The 21,506-nt window shown below is 34.4% G+C and overlaps 1 protein-coding gene across 2 annotated transcripts in view; it reads left to right on the top strand.

Annotated features, from left to right (window-relative positions):
* Nucleotides 1-21,506, top strand: part of LRP1B (LDL receptor related protein 1B) — a 1,938,417-nt gene that overhangs the window by 1,157,102 nt on the left and 759,809 nt on the right. For both annotated transcript variants that reach the window (XM_058434432.1, XM_032145942.2), the window contains exons 17-18: nucleotides 3,746-3,871; nucleotides 11,103-11,219. In XM_058434432.1, the coding sequence (XP_058290415.1) occupies nucleotides 3,746-3,871; nucleotides 11,103-11,219 (243 nt within the window). The remainder of the gene's footprint in view (nucleotides 1-3,745; nucleotides 3,872-11,102; nucleotides 11,220-21,506) is intronic.

Below are 21,506 nucleotides of genomic sequence, written 5' to 3' on the forward strand. Positions count from 1 at the left end.
TGCTAGTAGGCAAAATAAAATTTCTCACATATGTGTTAGGAAAACATTTGGGGAAGTACATTAAATAATGTTTTGAGAATATATTTGATTAGAGTCACTAGCTAAGTGATTTTGAGAGATATAAAATATTTTATATGAAAAGAAGGCATGTGTTGAACAAATTCATCCTTGATCTTTTTATCTGACCTAAGTACATTGTTTTTAAAAATTTTTTTTCTTTCAATAAGTGTCCTTTTTTAGGTCTGAACTAATGAGAGTCAATTGACAGTCCTTCATTTCCCTTTTTTAAAAATTAATATACAAATAAAGTTTTGAAGGTCTTTTTTAAGAATGAGCAAAATTAGTCTGGGCATCCATGTTATTCAAACATTGATGCTTTAAGACAAAAATCTCAGGAATATGAACTTTAAAAAATATTTTCAAATTGTATATTAATACTTAATACATAAATTATAATAAATGCATAAATATAGGACTACATTTTCTCCTGATTTCCAAAATCAGGCCCTGACTTCAACATTATGTACTTCTTATTTTCAGCCCCATTAATATCTGCAAAGTTTGAACCCACAAAAAAAAGAAATTTAAATACTAAATTGCTACAATTAGTCAAGAGTTTTGGAGAGGAACCTTCCGTCTGAGGGTAAAGGGTATTTTTGTCCTAATTTACATAAATGAATATTATTTAGTGATTAATTGCCTCACTTCTTGACTCACAATCAGAACTCTTATTTATTTATTATTACTTTTAAGACTAATCAATCAAGTGCAGTAGTGAAAAAGAAGGAAAGAATAGAACAGGGAATTTGATTTGTAACTAAGTGTGAAGAGTCAATTGAGATAACTCATTACCTTTGAGCCAGCCTATTTGTGGTTGTGATGAATGCTCCCTATGTATCAGCTTCCTCTGTAGTCAACTTTAAAAGCCTGAGCAGAGTGCAAATACTGCATTACAATATTCATGTATTGGTTCCTTAGGTCCACGTTTTCATCAGTGTGACTTGTATCTTCTAGCAAATTAACAAGAAAATTGACCTCTTCTATGGGTAGAAGAAGCATTGATTTGTACTGTTAGAGTGTTAAAATTTCTAGTCAGTCATTTTATCTTATTATCATCACTCTTCATTCCATCACCTAAGCCATGGTTTTTATTTTTTTCCTGGAGAACTCTCTTTTACTTATAGTCCACACTCAATTTTATAAATAAATCCTATTTCTTCTACTTCCTAAGTAATTAATTTTTTTATGTTTACCTCCTCTCAGTTTTCATTGGCTAAATTAGGCTTTCACCTTAGATTAACTCAGAAAATGGCTTTCTAATATGGCTGCCACTATTCCTGCCTTAACTTTAGCCCACTTTCCACACTATCTTCAGAGCGATATTTATAGAATAAAATCTATTGTGTAATTTCAATAACTGCACAACCAACAAAATAAATTCTAAAATGCGTTGACTCACATATACAATACTTCCTGCTGTCTTGTATTTACATTTTTAGTCTTTATTATGCATCCATTTACCCTTTTTATTTTTATCAACTTGAACTATAAATCTCCAAAACATGTCGTGCTTTACTCCTCTGCGATACGGCACTTACTGTTTTCTGTCTAAGGAATTCAACATAGCTTACCATTACCTTCTTAGGAAAATCTTTTTTGACTTTCAATACAGCCATTTGGAGGTAAACATTCATCTCCTGTATAATTCTTTATTATAGTAGTTGCCAAACCAAATTGAAATTATTTGCTTACTTATTTGGTACATCTAATAGATTAATATTTTCATGAGAAGACACCTTATGTTGTAGTGTTATGTAGTCTCTGGGTCTAGCACAGTGCCTGGCACATGGATGAGTGGGTGATTAGATAAGTGAGGCAATAAGCAGTTACACATGTCTGACCACCTTCCAGCTCTATGTCATCTTCCCTAAGCATTGCAGTGATTCTGAGCAACATTTTATTTCTGAGATCTCATGGTTAATATTCTAATACTACATAGGTAATTTCAGAGGATTATTTTAAATATTAAACACCCATAATCTGCAACCTTGAATTTTGTTATTCTACTTTCTATTCCTTCAGTGTTTCGGCTCCAAACCAAAAGGTGTTTGAATTCCTGTTTATTACTTTATTGTTGAAAATTGCAAAAGTCCTTGATTAAGCCTCACTGAAGTGCATATGTATAATCTTGGTACTTTAAATTGTTGGCTCTCTAATACATCAGATGACTTATATTTCTCTCGGCAGTTATTCTTGCTAAAGTTCCTGAAGTGAGTAGAAAATGTAAATCATGCTCAAATGCCAGAGAATATAAAGCTTTTCTCGCTATTTTTGTTTTGGTTTTTTTTTTTTTTTTTACTATACATCAATAAAAAGTTTCTAAACAGTGATAAAACCACATATCAACAAAGATACTTTAAAGAAAAACTCTTTTATAGAAACTAACTGGAAATGCACACATTTGCTACGCAACAAGCATGATAAAAAGACAATTTTTCAAATTCTCAGTAAAACAAATATAAACATTTGTTTTCATCATACGAAATGTAACTACTGGGCATAAAGAAAATTACCCTTAAAAACAGTGTTGAAATTGTGAAACACATATTGAAGAGCATGCCAATTCAGTTAGGAATTTAGCCTCTGGAATGGAGGAAAAATAATCATAGAAGGTTAACATTAAGATGGCCCTCCTGTTGTGCTTGGATATTGGAAGTTTAATCCTTAGCTGTGCACCGCTTCCCAGATGAGGACTGGTCACCTCCTAAGTATTTTCTGTGGTTGCATGTTTGTTTGTACTAGGGAAGAAAACTCATGGTTTTTTTTTTTTTTTTTTTTTTTTTTTTTAAGTAATGCATAATCTCATAGTTAACATCAACTCTAGGTCGCAATTGATGCATTTTTCTTTTCTGTGTTTTCATTTTCTTTTCTGTGTTCTTCCTTCCATTCCCAAGAAACACTGGACAGAGAGTAATAAAAGTAGGCTTATTTAATATGTTAAGAAATATTTGAATGGTTATGTGGTTTAAAAAATATTTTTAATATATATGACTAAATTATTTTCAATACACACTTGTTATGTTTAACATTAAGATTTGAGGTTAATTTTAAATGTTCTTGGTAAAAAATTTTAAGTGAAGTCTCCAGTTGGTATAAGGAATGAGAAAACAAACCTAGTTATACAGTTGGTTTTCTTTTTATTTTTTTTGAGATGGAGTTTCGCTTTTGTTGTCCACAGCGATCAATCTCGGCTCACTGCAACCTCTGCCTCCTGGGTTCAAGCGATTCTCCCGCCTCAGCCTCCCAAGTAGCTGGGATTACAGGCATGCGCCACCATGCCTGGCTAATTTTTTGTATTTTTAGTAGAGACAGGGTTTCACCATGTTGGCCAGACTGGTCTCAAACTCCTGACCCCAGGTGATCCACCCACCTCAGCCTCCCAAAATGCTGGGATTACAGGCATGAGCCACCATGCCCGGCCATACATTTGGTTTTAATGGAGACATAAAAAAAGAATATATTTCCTTTTATTTAAGATTTAATTACTTGATGTTTTTTATAAAAGCATTACATTTTAACAAAGTGAATATTCGTATTTGCTATTAAATATAAGGCAATGAATGACAGACTCTGACATTTATTGTACTATAATATTATTACTGTAACTTTTCTGTAACTATCATTCAAAATATTCACAACTTTATCCAATTTTAAATAATTAAACTTGCTTTCCCCTCCCTCCCAGTCAATCATAGCTGTCCTGATGATCAGTTTAAATGCCAGAATAATCGCTGCATCCCCAAGAGGTGGCTTTGTGATGGAGCGAATGACTGTGGGAGCAATGAAGATGAATCCAATCAAACTTGCACAGGTAAAGGTTTACTTGGATATACACGTAAATCTCCTCCAAAGTTAGTCTTCATAAAAATGCAAGTCAATGCTTTGAACTAAGCTGAACTTTCCTGTGCTGATGATCTGATTATTGCAGTAGTAAATGAATTCAGAGTTTGATGCCACAAAGGCTAGAATACAAATTATCTTTTACTTAATCTTTGGACATTACTCTGCTTTCCAGACTAATTTGGCACTTCATCTATCCATATGGGTTGACTGTTGACACACTACTTGTACAAGACTTGTCCCTACTGAATCCTACTTGGCAGTGGAGGTTGATGTTTGCTAGCATGCTGTGATATAGGCCATCTCTCAAGGAGGATTTTTTTTTTTACCTTGAGAAAATAACTTATAAATTTTATTTAGTCTACTATAGAATACCTCTGTGAATAGTTTTCTATTCATGCACATTATTTATGTGAAGTAGGTTTTTTTTCCCAATGAAATCTCAAGACCACTAGCCTATTTATATTTCCACATAATCTACTGTATTGTAATAAATCTTTGAATCCCTAGCCAGATTCTCATTGAATGGAAATACACAGCTTGTGCTATAGTTTACAACGGAGTGCCAGAAAGGTCATTATTAATCGGATAAATGTTGAAAAATGATACTGACTAGCAGCAACCTAGTGCTTCTTTTTAAATGATAAAGAAAAAAATAGTGTATTTGATGACTCATTGATATGATTCATAAAAACTGATTTTTTAAACCATTATATAGAGCAACATCATAACATATTAACCACCCCATCAACTCTGTCTTTGCCAAAATAAGCCTTACTCAATAACAGGTGTTATAAATTACTAGTGAAAAATACAGGCAGAGAGAAGACCCAGGGGTTAAGAAGACTGGTTTCCATTCTTGGTCACCACCAGTTTTTTTCTTGGAAAGACATACCTTCTCTGCACTTTTGATTTCCTTGTGCTTTTTTTTTCCAGCACGGTAAGAGTATTAACTATAAATCGTTTCCAGATTTTCCCTGTGTACAAAACAACACTGGCAGGAGCAAAACAGTCAACATTCCATAGTCCCAGTCTGTGTCTTCTATTCAGATTTTTTCCATAGTGACAAATTTACTGAGAATCCATGGGCCAGTTATTCTCTCGTCCCCTGATTAAAAACCTGATCTGACATTTTAGAGTAAATGAATGTTTTGCAAGATCTTTTTGTCTCACAGCAAATCTTTTGTTTTACAAAAGACTTTCTAAGAGAAAAGGACCTCTAGAGACCATCCAGTCCTAAGTCCCTACTCTCCAGGTATCTTATAGATGAGCATGGTAGAAGGAACTTGCCCAAACTTACATCATTGGTAAAAGATCAGGGGAAACTCGATCCAAGAGTTTTGTCTCCAAGGTCATTTCTCTTTATCCCAAATGATATTATCCTGCATATTAGCTAGAATTTTAGGTATGGTCAGTTTAACTTAGCTCAAGTTGCTCTTGCCATATGATTATAATTTATAATGAGACATCTTTCTAAACAAGTGCGATTCTTCTTCTTCTTTTTTTAGATAGTCTTGCTCTGTCTCCCAAGCTAGAGTACAGTGGCACGATCTCAGCTCACTGCAAGTTGTGCCTCCCAGGTGCAAGCAATTCTCATGCCTCAGCTACCAGAGTAGCTAGGACTACAGGCACACACCACCATGCCTGGCTTTTTCTTATTTTTAGAAGAGAACAGGGATTCACCACGTTGGCCAGGCTGGTCTCAAACTCCTGGCTGCAAGTGATCTGCCCACTTAGGCCTCTCAAAGTGCTTGGATTGCAGGTGTAAGCCACCCTGCCAAGCCCAATTATTATTCTTTTGAGGTTAAGATTCAATTCACAGATTATGCTTTATAACATCCTAAACAAACGTCTGTTTTCACCTTAAAATAGAAGGCATTGCTGGCTCCATTTATAATACCATGTTTACTTCATTTCTATTAGATTTTTAAAATCTGCCGGTTTCTACATGGTTTTTACAGAAGCATTTGTGATTGGCCAGCTATTTATAATAGTAAAAGTAAAAATGTTTATGTATAAGAGCAAATAAAACAGTTTTAATTATTAGTTGGTGCAAAAATAATTGCCGCTTTTGCCATTATTTTCAATGGCAAAACCACAATTACTTTTGCACCAACCTAATAATAAGATATCTAAAATACTCAAGTCCTGTGGTCTGCTAGGAAATAGAACATAACTTAACTTAAATGCCACCTTAAGTGCTACCAGATGAAGTCTGCTGCTCACTACCAGATCTTTTTGTCAGTATATTTATCACAGCTATTATAGTCACTGGACACCTTAAGAACTCGAATAAAAAGAGCAAAGATAAAAATAAATATGCCTTTTGCTTTGTAAGCAATGAAGTACATAGTCATGTTACAGTGTACCTCCATTTCACTTCATCAAAATATAGAAATAGGTCACATAGCTTACCATACTGGAAAAAAATGGCACATTTGTATAGACCATATTTCTTTCTGGATTTCAATCCATTGCTAGATATAAGTGAATACATGGGCATATATGCTAGATAAAAAGACTTTCCAATGGGGAGTTACTTTGTTATTGAATCCACCATCCTGTAACTGTTTACATTGTGATTATTTTATATTTAAAAGAGAACCCTTGTCCACAGTAAGCCAATTTCCTATTTTTTCTAAAATTTCTACTTAGTGAATTTGTTTACTTCATTAAATATCTACCAAAGCACTGGTGATAGAATGAAAGAAAATACACAGTGCCTTTCCTCAAGAAGCTAAGAGTGAAGACTGGGAGAAAGAAGTGTAAGCAGGCCATTCTAATGCAATATTCAAAGTGCTAAGTTGATCCACATGGAAGCACATGGGAAGAGTAAGGAATTTAGTCTTTAGCTATCTGGGAGGACTTCTTGTAGGAAGCACTGTCTAAGCTAAACCTTCTAAAAAGCTTAAGAGAAATTCCTAAGTGACAGTTCCAGCCATTCAATTAGAAAAAATAAAATAATCTGGTAAAACTCAGCATTGGCAATACTGTGGAAAAAAGGAATTGTCATACACTCTTGCTGTGTATGTGAATTGATTTTCTATCTTGGAAAGTGATTTGGCCAAATTCAATAAATGTGAAGATGTGCATACCTTCAACTTTGTAATTCTATTTCTATGTTTATAATCTAATACCTGTGCACGAAGAGAGAGACTTGAATAAAAGTTTTCATTGTCTTGTGCTGTAATAGTGAAAAACTGAAACAATTGAAATGTCCATTAACAGAAGAAAGGATAGATATATTGTATTCTATTCACGAAATACTGTTCATAGTTAAAATAACTGAACAAGAGCTCAAATATCAACAAAAATGAATTTAAAAATAAAGTTAAATTAGATGAGATACCCTCATCCAAGAAAAAACCACTAAATTGAAGAAAATAATACCATTTCTATGAAATATAAAATATAAAATAATTTTATATAGTGTTTATGAATTCATAAAGAGGAATAGTATTATAATATGTCCAGAAATTAAAAAAAATAAAAACAAATTAAGAAGAGTAGTTACCTCTGGAAAGAGAGGGAGGGAAATGTGATTGAGAAAGATTGTGTAGGAAATTTCAAATATAAGTACATACATTTTTCTCTTAGATAAAACAAAAATGAAAATCTGTAACAAATATAGAAAAAATAAGATTTGATATAGCTATGTAACAGTAAACTGATGTTAATGATATTATTTCCTATACCTTTCTAGATGGTAGAAATATTTCACTGGAAAAAAAAGAAAAGAACAATTGACTAGAATAGATTGTCCAGGGTGTGGTGAAGTGAATAATAAGAGAAAGGGTTGGAGAATTTGCCCAGAAGAGGAAACAGCACATACACAGGGGGCTGGAGCGAGTGGACACAGTCAGGGTCTTGGTAGCCGTTCTCCGTCAACATCCAGAATATTGTCGTCTACTTATGAGGGAGACCCAGAGACTGAAGATGAAAAGTAGTTAGATTTGAAATTATTTTCCCCCATAGTAACATGATCATTCCTTATATTCAAGCCTAGACAGTTTCATATCCACATTTCTCCCCACCATAGTGCTCTGGTTAGATTACGTAATATTTGCTCTTCTCACATCCTCTACCGATTATAACTAAATTCATACTAGAAAAGCATAATTGATTTTAAAAAACCGTAATGCATTTAAAAATTAGACTTTTCTTTACAAAATAATGAGTGCATTTTGATATGACATTAAATGAAACTAAGTAGAATGCTTTGATTAAAATACAGGAGAAGTGAAGTTTAGGAGTAGCGCTATGCTCTAGTCTTCTCTTGGCTGTATAGTGTGTGTGCCTTGTGAGAGTTCTCACTGTTACATGGCTATAGGAGAAGCATGATTACAGCAAATCTCTGATTCGGCAGCTAGATAAACAATTCTCTTGAAGGAGGTGTAAATTTCTTCCTCCTTAGAGCAGCATTTGCCACAAAATTAGAGTCCTATGGGGTTGCTCTGCTAATCTTGCCTCCAAACTAACTTAGATCTGATGGAGACACGAGATGAAAAAGTAAACGTTGTGAGTTTGTTTTCAGAAAAATTCATTGATTAGAAAGTGATAATTTAGTCAACTTGATTATATCATGTAGATAAACAGTCCTTGGGGGTTTGTGGAATAAAGCGTCTTTCTCATCTGAAATCAGTTAAAAATGCCTGGTAGACTAAGTGAATCATTTTCTCCATGATTAGAACAGACAATGAATTCATATATCTTCAGGGCATACTTTCCCTCAGTAATAATCCAGTGAATACTCTTTGGAATAATAGGTCATAACAGTTCCTCCAGCTTCAGAGTTAATGAGGTAACACAAATTCCCACACCATCACAATGTGAGATGGGTCATACATAATATGAGACAGGTTCATAGAAGTTCTTTCTCATTTTCCTCTCTAATCACCATAGCTTTCCTAATGAAAGAAAACAATCTGATAAAACTTTGCTAGAATTAAATCTGAATTACTAGGTGAGAATACAGTGACATAAGAATGTCAAATAAAACAACATTGGTTTTGATAAATTTAATATATTCTTATTACAGGCCAATTAGAATTTAAGATAGAAATATGTGATAATGTCTATTTATATAAAGCAAGAATATAGAAAAGACTGAAGGAATGAAAAAGAATGAAGGAGGAAGAAAGAGGTATGGAAAAGAAAAAGAAAAGAGAAAAAATAAGGGAAAACAAGGAGGCAAGTTAGGATGAAAGGCAGTAGACAAGAATTGAAAAAATGCTGTTATTACATTTCTCTTAAAACTCAAAAGATAAAAAGGTATTTATTGTAACCAGTGAAACAGAGATATGTAAGGGAAAAATTATTAATCTCTCTCACACTTCTGTTTTTACCCCTTCCTGTCAAGTAAACTAATGACATTAGATTTTGTGTGTATCTTTCTACATCCTTCTCTACATTAATACAAACACATGTGTGGTTTTTTTTTTTCTCAGCAGAAATAATTTTATAACAATTATCTAAGAACTTTATTCATTTTAAGTATAGATGACAGAATAATTTACCAGAAAATCTGTGGAATTAAATGAGACAATATAGAATTGTTTAATTTTACTTGTAATTTTAACACTAAAAACTTCAGAAGCATACATGTTTGCTGGAATATTTAAAATCTGTTAATTTAAAATAAACGATGAATTTGTAAAATGGAAAAAATCAGATAGTGCATAAAATATTTTAGATTTAGGAACCTTATCACATAAGCAAAGCAAAATACATACTGTAATAATTTTCCTGATATTTCTAATTTTAGACACTCAGACTAGGAACAATCTAACGTATCAAACCAAGCCAGTAAATTTTGCATTTGTTTTTCTTGGATAATCTTTAAAATATTCACTGATAATGAATATACATCTTAACACTGCAAGTGCACTTTTCTTAAAAGGATAGAACAATGTATATATCTTTCAAGAAATTATTTTCAATGATTTCTGAAGCCCTAATTCATAGAACCCATTTTAGTGCATTTGATTGAGTTGGCTTTGCACCACTCTTTCTTATACCAACCATTAGTACCCAAGTTCACAAAGTGTGTTGATGAGACAAACAATGGCTATGAAACCTAGGAAAAAGGAAGTCTATAAACTCAGCAAGATTCCCTTATTGTAGCCACTGACACTCAGACCCCAATTATTCATTATCTGTTCAAGCCTCACCTATCCACAATTTTCACAGGACTGAGTGTCCCTTTCCCAATATATCTCATTTTTTTCTCTAGTCCAATGAAAGGAAAGGGTAGATGGGGTATCAAGGCTCATAAAGACGTATTTGTAGTTCAGAGGGACAAAAGAAAAAAAATGAAAATCAGACGATAAAAACAACTAAGCATGTCACTACCAAAGGCCTGGGGGAAGAGGCAGGGAAGCTATTTAAGCTTTCATGCTTTTTAAAAGTTGCCCTGATTATACTAGAAAAGGATTATCAAATTCCTCTTGAACATAACGCCTTTTCTGAATAAACCACTGCCTCCGGCTAACACAGAAAGCGAGATTCCATGTTTGTGTTCATTGAAACCCTTAAGAGAGCCCAAAGCAAAGTTCATTAATATACTTTGATTAAAAAGTCATACTTTTTAAAATAATTGTGCTGAAAAGTGAGTTAAAAAAAATCTTAAAGTCAAACGTATGTTTTAGAAAATATTTTCTGCACTCCCACTGCATACATTAGATCATTTAGAGATCAAGAAATAAATGCGTTAAAAATGTTAGTGGAATAGGACAATTCGACCCCATGATTAGAAACTAGATATCCTGAGATCGTCTCCAAATAATGCCTTCTACAATACTACAAAAAAAGTTTTCTTGGTTTATTAGCAAATCCTATCCAGAATTCTTTTTTTGTTAATTAAGAGCTGGATGAAACTTAATTCAACCTTATATTCATAAGCATGTGCTGGGCAAAAGTTTAAAATAATGAATTCATAGCTTCATTTATGGAATTGTGTGAGGATTACTGACTATCTTGTCATTTAGTAGTCATTGATAATTGAAGGGCAAAGCGTGTGAACTTTAGAGAAGACAAGCAAGCTGATATTCAGAAGCCTTAAATAAAAATGGACTTTTAAAATATTTTATTTTAGTAGAGAAATATACTATCTTATGTATGAAAGGCATATTGCATGCTTAATTATATCCTTGATGTTCACAAGGCCTCTAAATTGATTTTTTTATATTAATTGATCATCATAGCCAGAACATGCCAGGTAGACCAGTTTTCTTGCGGAAATGGGCGTTGCATTCCCAGAGCATGGCTGTGTGACAGGGAAGATGACTGTGGTGACCAGACAGATGAAATGGCATCTTGTGGTAAGTTGTGAGTGAAACCATATTGTTATTAGAGATTGTGTCAGATAGGATATCCTATCACTACACCCTCCTTAAAGGGCTATTTATTTCTTTGTGAATGCAGGTAAAAGAGGCAGAAGGTATGTCATTTTTGTTACAAACTTTTAGACCTGGTTGTGCGCTTTAATGATAACTTCTGAATAATTCCTGTTTGTGAGGTAGAAACAATATTCTCAGCTAAAATAGATGGATCTAAACATTGCAGATTTTAGCAGGCAGTGGTTATTACAAGGCTAACAGGACATTCTCAAATGTTCATTATTCTCAAATGTTCATAAGCATTATTACTCTTATGTCTATAGTGATTAAACTTGTCAAAGAGAAGAGTTCATGGAGTAACATTTGGGGTGAGGGAGGAGGACATGTTTCTTATTGGCACGTATATGTTATCTTCTGGGAAGGATAAATGATTCAGACTGAGATTACATAATTGGTCAATCATTGTTTTCATTTCTGTAGAGTCATATGATTCTGACTGGCAAACTCTGTATTAGTTTAAGATAATATTTTTGTTGATGGCAAAATTCCCACTTTCAACAGATTCTCTTACTTTTGAAACTAGTAAAAATGTATTGTCATATGAAGTTGCAAATTTAATTACTGTCATTGTACTCATGCATCAGTATGTTTCGTTATCATTTGTCTCAATAATGTCCACTGAAACACAGTAACAGAATGAACCAGGCTTTCTAAGACTTGTGCTTTATTTCAGTCATGGCAATAGATTTTTTAAAATTACTATGGGAAAACTTTACCCATAATTTAGACATGTATAGCATATTTATTAAAATATAATGCAATAAGTATACATTTTAATAATTTAACACATTTTAATAGTAGAAAAATAAGGTTTTTTTTAACCCTTCCGTTTATGTTTTTCTTTTTTTAAATTCCAATAGTTTTGGGGGGTACAGGTGGTTTTGGGTTATATGGATAAGTTCTTTAATGGTGATTTCTAAGATTTTAGTGCACTCATCACCCGAGCAGGGTACACTGTACTCAATATGTAGTCTTTTATCCTCTACCCCCTTTACAGCTTTCCCCCCACCAAGTCCCCACAGTCTATTACATTGCTTTTATGCCTTTGCGTCCTCATAGCTTAGCTCCCACTTATAAGTGATAAGAAAACAATATTTGGTTTTCCATTCCTGAGTTACTTCACTTAATATAATGGCCTCCAGCTCCATCCAAGTTGCTGAAAAAGACATAATTTTATTCCTTTCTATGGCTGAGTAGTATTCCATGGTGTATATGTACCAAGCATTGGTTGAATGGGCACTAAGTTTGGTTCAGTATCTTTGCAATTGCAAGTTGTGCTGCTCTAAACATGTGTATGCATGTGTCTTTTTCACATAATGACTTCCGTTCTTTTGGGTAGATACCCAGTGCTGGGATTGCTGGATCAAATGGTAGTTCTACTTTTAGTTCTTTGAGGAATCTCTGTACTGTTTTCCATGGTGTTAACGTCTCAGTTTAAATGCCTGTATCTGGAGGATGCTTACCTAAAATTTTCTTATCCTAGACTATTATGTCCCTGTAAACATCTGAGTATCTAACCTCTGAATAAAGTATAGATAAAGTAAGTGGTGGTAATTGACATAGTAAAGAAGGCAACAGCAGTGGTATGGAAGAAAGCACTAGAGAACCACACAATAGACAATAGCATATTTTACGTATATAATAGAATATCTGGAGCCTGACCAATAAAGTGGGTTGAGCAGTGTATTCTCTCTCTTTTCCACTATCCAGACTAATGGTGTGGTCCTAAATCTGGCTGCGTCTGCTGCTTAGTTGCTCTGTATTTTAGAAAACTTGATTCCTTTCCACAGTGAGCATACTCATTCAGAGAACACCAAAAAAGGTAATGAGCAATCTAATAACATTAAATACAGAGAGGCCCTGGAATCACAGTCTCAATTCAGATAAGAAATGTCATGAAAACCATTAGGAAAATAAAGCATGAGCTCATTAAAGAACTTCTATTAGGTCTTTGATCTGATTTTCTCTTTTTTTCTTTTTTTTAATAGGCCTAGGGCAAGACCTGTTTCTTTATTTTAATAATAATTTACTTGAATCAAAGGAGGAAAATACCTAAAATTTTATATAATAATCTAAATAACTATACCAGCAAACTTGTGTATCTTTTATGAGGTGAGGCGACGAAGGGTTGGGAGGGCTTCCAGACACATATTTTTCTGTTAAATTTTTATAACAACAAATCTACGAAGAACATTTTATGGTCCAGATAAAGGAATTGAAACTTAGAGACTTTTAGAAACCTGCTTGAGGTCACAAAGCTAATAAATAGCGGGACCAGACTATTAATCCAGGCATGCTTACAACTAGAATCCAACCATTTTAGGCTGACTTTGTTTTGTGATCCTTGCATGGGGTGCAGATAATGCCATTATACTTCAATGACTGTCTGATTGAAATGCACATACACTTATAGTAGGTTTCATTCCTTGTTGTGTTGGTAAATGTTTTAACATTTCCTGATGAGGAGGAACCCTGATGTATTGTTTGCCTATTTGTGTGCTGTAAATACTCCCACCATGGCCAATATCAAGTTGCCAGCATGATTCTCTGAATGTGGAATTAGGATGATATGCAGTAACACACTATTATGTATTATTTCCACTATTCAGATACAGCTGACACAAATAACTTCAAGAGCAATGTAGTAAAATTATCAGAAAATTAGAAGTCTCAGGTATATATTACCTTTGTTTTAAACAGTATTTGTTTAATTGTAAATTCATAAAAATTATTTTTTTAAAAAATTAATGCCACGTGCTTTACAGCTGGCAAATAGAATCAGTGAAAATTTAAAAATAGGCTCTCACGACCAGGTGTGGTGGTTCATGCCTGTAATTCCAGCACTTTGGGAGGCCAAGATGAGCAGATCACTTGAGACTAGGAGTTGGAGACTAGCCTGGCTAACATGGTAGAACCCCACCTCTACTAAACGTACAAAAATTAGCCGGCGTGGTGGCACATGCCTGTAATCCCAGCTACTCGAGAGGCTGAGGTGGGAGGATTGCTTGAACCCGGGAGGCAGAGATTGCAGTGAGCTGAGATTGTGCCACTCCACTCCAGCCTGGGTGGCAGAGTGAGACTCTATCTCAAAAAATAACAATAAAAATAGGCTCTCAAAAGCTGGTACAAGAGGCCTGCAGCACACAACTGGATATGAACACATTGTAACGATTTAGCAGCTAGACAGTTTGGTTCTGAAATATAGCCAGATTTGACAGAGCATCAGTAAACTACCAGCATGGGTTAGTATCAGTACCATTTCTTCTTTACAACCAAGGAAACATGTTTTACTCAAACATGTTTCTCTCTTCAGTAACACACATTTACCTTTCAGATTGTTATTTAAAATCAAAATTTACATCAGAAGAGAAGCTGATGAAGTCTAGTAGGCACAATTTCACTGTTAAAGTTATTATAAGAAAGATTGGCACAGATCTCTGCAATAGAAATTATTCCTGCACTGCATACAAAATGACAAGGAGTGTAACTTTTTAAAAAGCACTCACCCTATTTGACACTATACTATAAATAAATATAGATTCAACTCATTTCTAGTTTTATTATAAAATTCATACTGGCCATATTTTGCTTTTGTCATTGGAATAGCCCAGATTCCCAAAGGTTTCATCCTACCGGAAGATGCTGCAATCATTTTTTTTGTTTTTACATTTCAGCTTCACTAACAATCTCTGCTGGGTTTATGGCTACTGTTACACATTAAAAATAATATTAAAATTTGGATTTAAAAACATGCAAAGCCTATGATTAGAAATATTTCTGCTGATAATTAGGAGTTGAAGGTGCTGCAACTGAGGGTCAGGTTTTCACTGGAATTTACTAGCATCTATTTTCAAACCTAATTTATTTTACTTGCATTTGCCTTTACAAGTTAATTGCACATTTTAAGTTGAGATTATATGTGGGCGCACATTTACATTAATTGGGAAGGCCCTCTGAGGATTCAGCTTTAATCTTTAAGCAGTTGTTTAACTTTTTTAGTAGTCTTCCCATGTGGAAAGAAGAATTTGTAAATTGATGATGCAGACAAGAGAAGACATATTCAAATTGTGAAGCCTGTGTTGAAAGTGGACCTTGTGTCAAGGAATTGGACGGTCAATTTAATTTCAAGGATAAGACTAACTTTGGTTCTCAACTTAAGTTGTCAATAAAATAATTACCAGGGGAACTTTAAAATCACCTGCCCATAACTCCCTCCAGAGTAATTAAATAGAATCCCTAGGAGTGGGACCCAATAATCAGTATTTTTAATGCTTCCCTAATGGTGAAATGTGTGATCAAATTTGAAAACTCAAGACGTACGTCAGAGTCTTTTGAGGAGCTTGTTAAAAAACAGAGTACTGGGCCCCATTTCCAGATTCTCTGATGCAGTCAGTCTCAGGTGGGGCCCAAGAATTTATATTTCTATTAGGTCGGTGCAAAAGTAATTACCGTTTTTACCAGTATGGAGAACAACAACAAAAAAACGCAATTACTGTTGCATCACCCTAATAACAAATTCTCCATTAATGCTGATCCTTGTGCCATGTGTATTTGATTTTATCATCTGTGCACTTATGTAACATAAGAATGTTTATATATGCAAAACTAATTTAAGATGGAAGCAATTATCCTTACAAATTTCCTTCCCATATGTATTAGTCCATTTTCACACTGCTGGTGAAGACATACCGTAGACTGGACAATTTACAAAAGAAAGAGGTTTAACTGGATTTACAGAAGCCTCACAATCATGATGGAAGGCAAGGAGGAGCAAGTCATATCTTATGTGGGTGGCACAAGACAGAGAGATTGGGCAGGGAAACTACCCCTAATGATACCTCAGATCTCATGAGACTTATCCGTTGTAATGAGAACAGCACAGCAAAGACCTGCCCCCATGTTTCAATTACCTCCCACTGGGTCCCTTTCACAACACGTGGGAATTCAAGATGAGATTTGGGTGGGGACGAGCCAAGCCATATCACCATCCTCAAATTACTACATTAAATATAAGGGCATTTCATGATTAAACATGATAATGTTTCAAACAATGACATGTTTTGTCCTTTAGACAATTTATAGTCAAGTATGGTTGTCCATTTTAAACTTTAACAATCTTTGGCTTGTTCTGTCTTCCAAATATCTCATTATAGTTTATATTTATTATGTTTTAATAAATGTACCTTAATGTAAGTTGGTAGTACCTAATTCGTTAGAAGCCTTCAACTTTGGAAATTACCTAAAGTTTGTTAGCAGATTGAAAGGTAGTTCAGGCTGGGTGTGGTGGCTCACACCTGTAATCCCAGTACTTTGGGAGGCTGAGGTAGGTGAACCACTTGAGGTCAGGAGTTGGAGACCAACCTGGCAAACATGGTGAAACCCCATCTCTACTAAAAACAGCAAAACAATTAGTGGGACGTGGTGATGCATGCCTGTAATCCCAGCTACTCAGGAGGTTGAGGCAGGAGAATAGCTTGAACCCGGGAGGTGGAGGTTGCAAGCACCAGCCTGGGCAACAGAATGAGACCACTCTAAAAAAAAAAAAAAAAAAAGAAAAGAAAAAAATGATAGTTCGATGGAGCAGAAATAAAAATCTACTGAAGTTTGCAAAGTTAACATTACTCGATTTTATGGATATTGATCTTTTAAAACCATGTAGATAGTAGGATTTTGTCTCTTGTACTTGTAATCTTACTTGTAAATGCTCTTGTAATCTTGTTATCTTACAAAATTACAAGAAAAGAGAAAAGAGAGGATCGTAGAAGAGGGGGTAGGGAGAGGAGAGGAAAGGACAGGACAGGAGAGGAGAAGAGAGAAGAAGAGAGGAAGAGAAGAGTAGGTGGGCATGGTGGCTCATGCCTGTAATCTCAGCATTTTGGCAGGCTGATGCAGGTGGATCACTTGAGCTCAGGAGTTCCAGACCAGCCTGAGAAACATGGCCAGATCCCAACTCTACAAAAAATACAAAAATATTAGCCAGAGGTGGTGGTGGATGCCTGTAGTCCCAGTTACTTGGGAGGCTAAGGTGGGACGATCACTTGAGCCCAGGAGGTTGAGGCTGCAGTGAGCCATGATGCACTCCAGCCTGGGACAACCAGAGTGAGACCCAGCCTCAAAAAAATAATACGTAAGTAAATAGAAAGAAAAATAGGGAAATAAGGAAGAGTTTCAGCTCTCAAAATGGAATTTTTACCCAGTTAAATCAGTGGTAAGTTGTATCTAAGATAGTTTACACAAGATTATTAGAAAAGCAAAGTTCCTGATTAAGTATAATACTTTTTATTTTCTAAGAAAAAACCTGCATATGTGTGTAACCATATAACGAGGAGTAGTAATCCGGTGGAATATTGACATGAAATATAATTATTGTCCAGCACTGCTTTCAACTCCTTTGCCATTCCTTAATAATATCTTTGCACCACACAATGAGTCTGGTAACTTTTAGTTTCTATAACTTGTTCCAACCCATTTTGAAACACCAATATTATATCTTAGTCAAAGCTTTCTCCTCCCTCATTGCTGGCCAGACTTCAGGTTCTAAAAATGGGGAGGAAAATATGTCCTGCTTTGTTACTCCCTACTTGTCTGTCATGTAACTTTAGCTCTTCGGGCAGAGAGGAGACATGGAGGAAATGAGTAATATCTTTTCAAGCAGATCTAGAGGAAACTTCCTTTCTGCTGCTCTAAATTTCACAATCCTCTGACACCTGAGAGATGCAACTCTGTTGAGAGGCTTCTGTGTGAGATCTTCAGAGAGGTTTGAGTCTCATCCCTCTTTAGGATTCCTCGAACTTCCTCCTTCTCATTTCTTCTCTCTTCTTTTCCCTTCTTCAGGGTTCCCTGCATATCTAGATCTAGGTCTCTTTTATTCCCCATGACTTCTCATTCCCACCACAGGACGTATATCTCGTAGCCTTAAGTTGCTAGAATCCCCTTGCTTGGTGGGCTGCCCTTTTGGTTGCATTACTGATGTGACAAGAAAAGGTTTGCTGTCTTTGCTAGGTCCACTTTTTAAAATTTTTGTTTCCCAAATGTTGTGAGCAGGCTGCTCTCTTAATGGCCTATCCTTTGGGCCTGCGATCACTCTCCAGTTCTTTGTTCTTCTCTAGATACAGGTAAAAGGGCCAGAACAGTTGCAGAAAAAAACATCTCTTCAGTGCCTTCTCATGCACCCACACAATTTCATGAATGATTCTCATGGAGTCTGTCCTTCTCTTGCATTTGGGGATCTCTCCACAGCTTGGTCCACTGGTCTCTCCAGAAGGTTGACTTGACTTGTGCAGTACTCCCCTGTTATATGAAATGGTTCCAAATATCGGTTTCTCTCTGTAGAATGTGGGGATACTTGGTGTCTCCTTGTCCTTAGTATTGGATCTAAGTGGGCCAGGGCCATGGTGAAAGAATCTCACTATTACATGCTTTTGTTTTTGACTGACTCATTTTGTTTCTCTGTCTCTCTTCCTTCTTCCTTTCTCCCTTCTAATCTCTTGTTAAAGCGGGTTTGTACACACCTACTAGTACAAACATATACCTGTTTATTCAATATATGATCATTTAGAAATAATAATAAAAGTTAATTCAGTTTTCACGTTATAAATAAGGAGACTGAAGCACTGAAAATTTTGTGTGCAAAGTTGCAGAAGGTGTTAGTAGATTTCAGTTGGATATCAGTCCCATTCACTCCTAGTTGCTTCTTCTCACAGAATTAGAGACTTTTGTAGTTGAATAAAATGCTTTGTAACTTAATCTCTTATCCAATGTAAGAATTGGAATATTAGTATAGGAATATAGTATATTATTAATATAGTATAGAATTAGTATAGGAATTCTTCTAAAACTGTTCCCAGAAGTGCTTACCTACTCACTGTTGAAATATTTTCAGAAACAAAGAACTCAACATTTCAGAGGGTAATTAATTCTACTGTTGGGCAGTAAGCAATTGTCAGATGATTCTTTCTTCATGGAGCTAAGATCTGCCTTCCTAAGGATTCTACCCACTGATATTTGTTCTGTCATCTGAAGCTACATGGGATCAATAACTTTGTCCACAGTCTGACTCTTAAGATAACTAAAGACACCATCATGTCCAAGCAACTCTGCTGATTTACAGGTTAAACATACCACTTCCTTCAGCTTTTTCTTACATGACTATGTTTGTAGGGGCTTTTCTTACCAATTGCCCTGCTATTCATTTGCTTGAATTTTAATAATCTTGTTAAAATTAATAGCCTAAAGTGAGAGATTAATATTCAATGTGTATAGAATTTCAAGTATGCAAGTTGAAAAATTTTTGGAGATCTTCTGCAAAAATATATGAATATAGTTAATGCTACTGAACTATATACTTAAAATGGTTAAGATGGTAAATTTTATGTTACGTATTTTTATCACAAGTTTTAAAATGTAAGATGTTCATGTTGTAGAAATTTGGTATTTTTACAACAGATCATACTGGGCTTTTTACCTTTAGTTATTTGGCTTCTAGCTTTCTTTTAAAGTAATCTTGGATGACAGCCTTATCATGTAACTGACATGTTGAGTTCTCAGTCAATTAACATGCCTAATTTCTTATAAACCAGTTTGCTTTTTAGGGATATTTCCAATGTTTACATTTCAAAAGTTCTCTTAGGTTTTATTTTGATAGTCTTCTGATTCTCCCTTATCCATACATTTCAAAATATGTACATGGGTGAGGTCCTCTCTACCCCACCATCCTCCTACAATTTTTAACTTTTTTGCAATTTTGCAGTTTGAATCCATCATCCATCATAGTAATGATGTCTTCTAGTTTTGTATAAATTCAAACATTGGATAAGCATAACTTTTAAAGCTTTAACCAAATCATAGTAACAAAGGCATGAGCTTTTTAGGGAGCAATTAAAAGCATTCTTCTGGGAAAAACTGACCTAATAATTAGAATTCTGTAGATATAGTTATGAATCAACTACTCTTCTACCTAATTTGCTATTATATTGCATGTATGATATTTTAATTTATTGTGAAAGAATTTCTCAAAAATGTTGCTAAAAATACAGTACTGTGTTTAGAAATATATATATAATGAAATATATTTAATGAAAACATATATGGAAATGCCCTAAACATGTTACATATGTAAATATATATTATATACGTATTTACATATATGTATTGTATATATATAGATATATATATATATATATCAAAAAACTGCATCAGCAAAAAATTTATTCTGGCATAATATATTTTTATTTCATTTATGACCAAATAGTATCATTATAAATACTGACAAACTATTGTTCTAAGAAGTTAATCTTAGAATTATTGTCAGAATTTACATAAACTTCACCTCTCTCTAGTTTCCAAATTTTCTCTCAGTTTCGGAGTCATGATCAAATATTATCATTATAAATACTGACAAACTATTGTTTTAACAAGTGTATCTTAAAATTGTCAGAAACTTACATAAACTTCATTCCCCATAATTTTCAAGTTTTCTCTCAGTTTGGGAGTTGGTACAATATTATTTGCATTTTTTCCCATTTTTCTTCATGTTTCCTAACTCCCATTAATTCCACAATTACTGTCAATATTCTGAGAACATCAAAGATGCTTGATGTTTCATTACTTCTTTGACAAGTTGTCTCCATAGGAAGATAAACTCATATTTTAGCAATTAGACGCTCTATTTTTCTCCATTCTCTGGTTTGGTGTTTTAATTTTCTTTCAAACTTATTTGCTCTCTGCTTTCCCTTCTGATGATAATTATTTTTTATTTAAAAGGTAGATACTGAAGAAACTGAGAAGCTCCTTTTCCTGCCTATGTCCTGTGGATTTATTCATTGCATCCCAGACTTCCTTATTCTGTTTATTTCCTTGTTCCATACTTTTATATTTTAGCTTACTTAATTTTTAATTTAGAAGTGGTGTGGAAGCTTCTGCTAAGTTGTCTTCTTGTTATTCTTACACGCATGTGGCATTATTTTGCATCTTTCTTTGTTTGTAGTTCCCTGTTTTGTAAATACCTAATAAAGCCAGTCTGCAGAAAAGTAGGAGGTTAAACAAAGCCTAGAGGGATATTTTCAAAGCCATAGGCAGAAATTATTAAAAACGGCTTTTAGTTTCTTGTTCTAACTCAGCATTTCCCCAATTTCTTGCTTGAGGATATGAGTCGCTTGCAGTGCTTGTTGCTGATAAAGATTCCAAGGCTCCTACCTGCCTCCCTCAAAG

This window comes from Hylobates moloch, unplaced genomic scaffold (assembly GCF_009828535.3).
Source record: "Hylobates moloch isolate HMO894 unplaced genomic scaffold, HMol_V3 SCAFFOLD_24, whole genome shotgun sequence".
In the NCBI taxonomy this organism is placed as follows: domain Eukaryota; kingdom Metazoa; phylum Chordata; class Mammalia; order Primates; family Hylobatidae; genus Hylobates; species Hylobates moloch.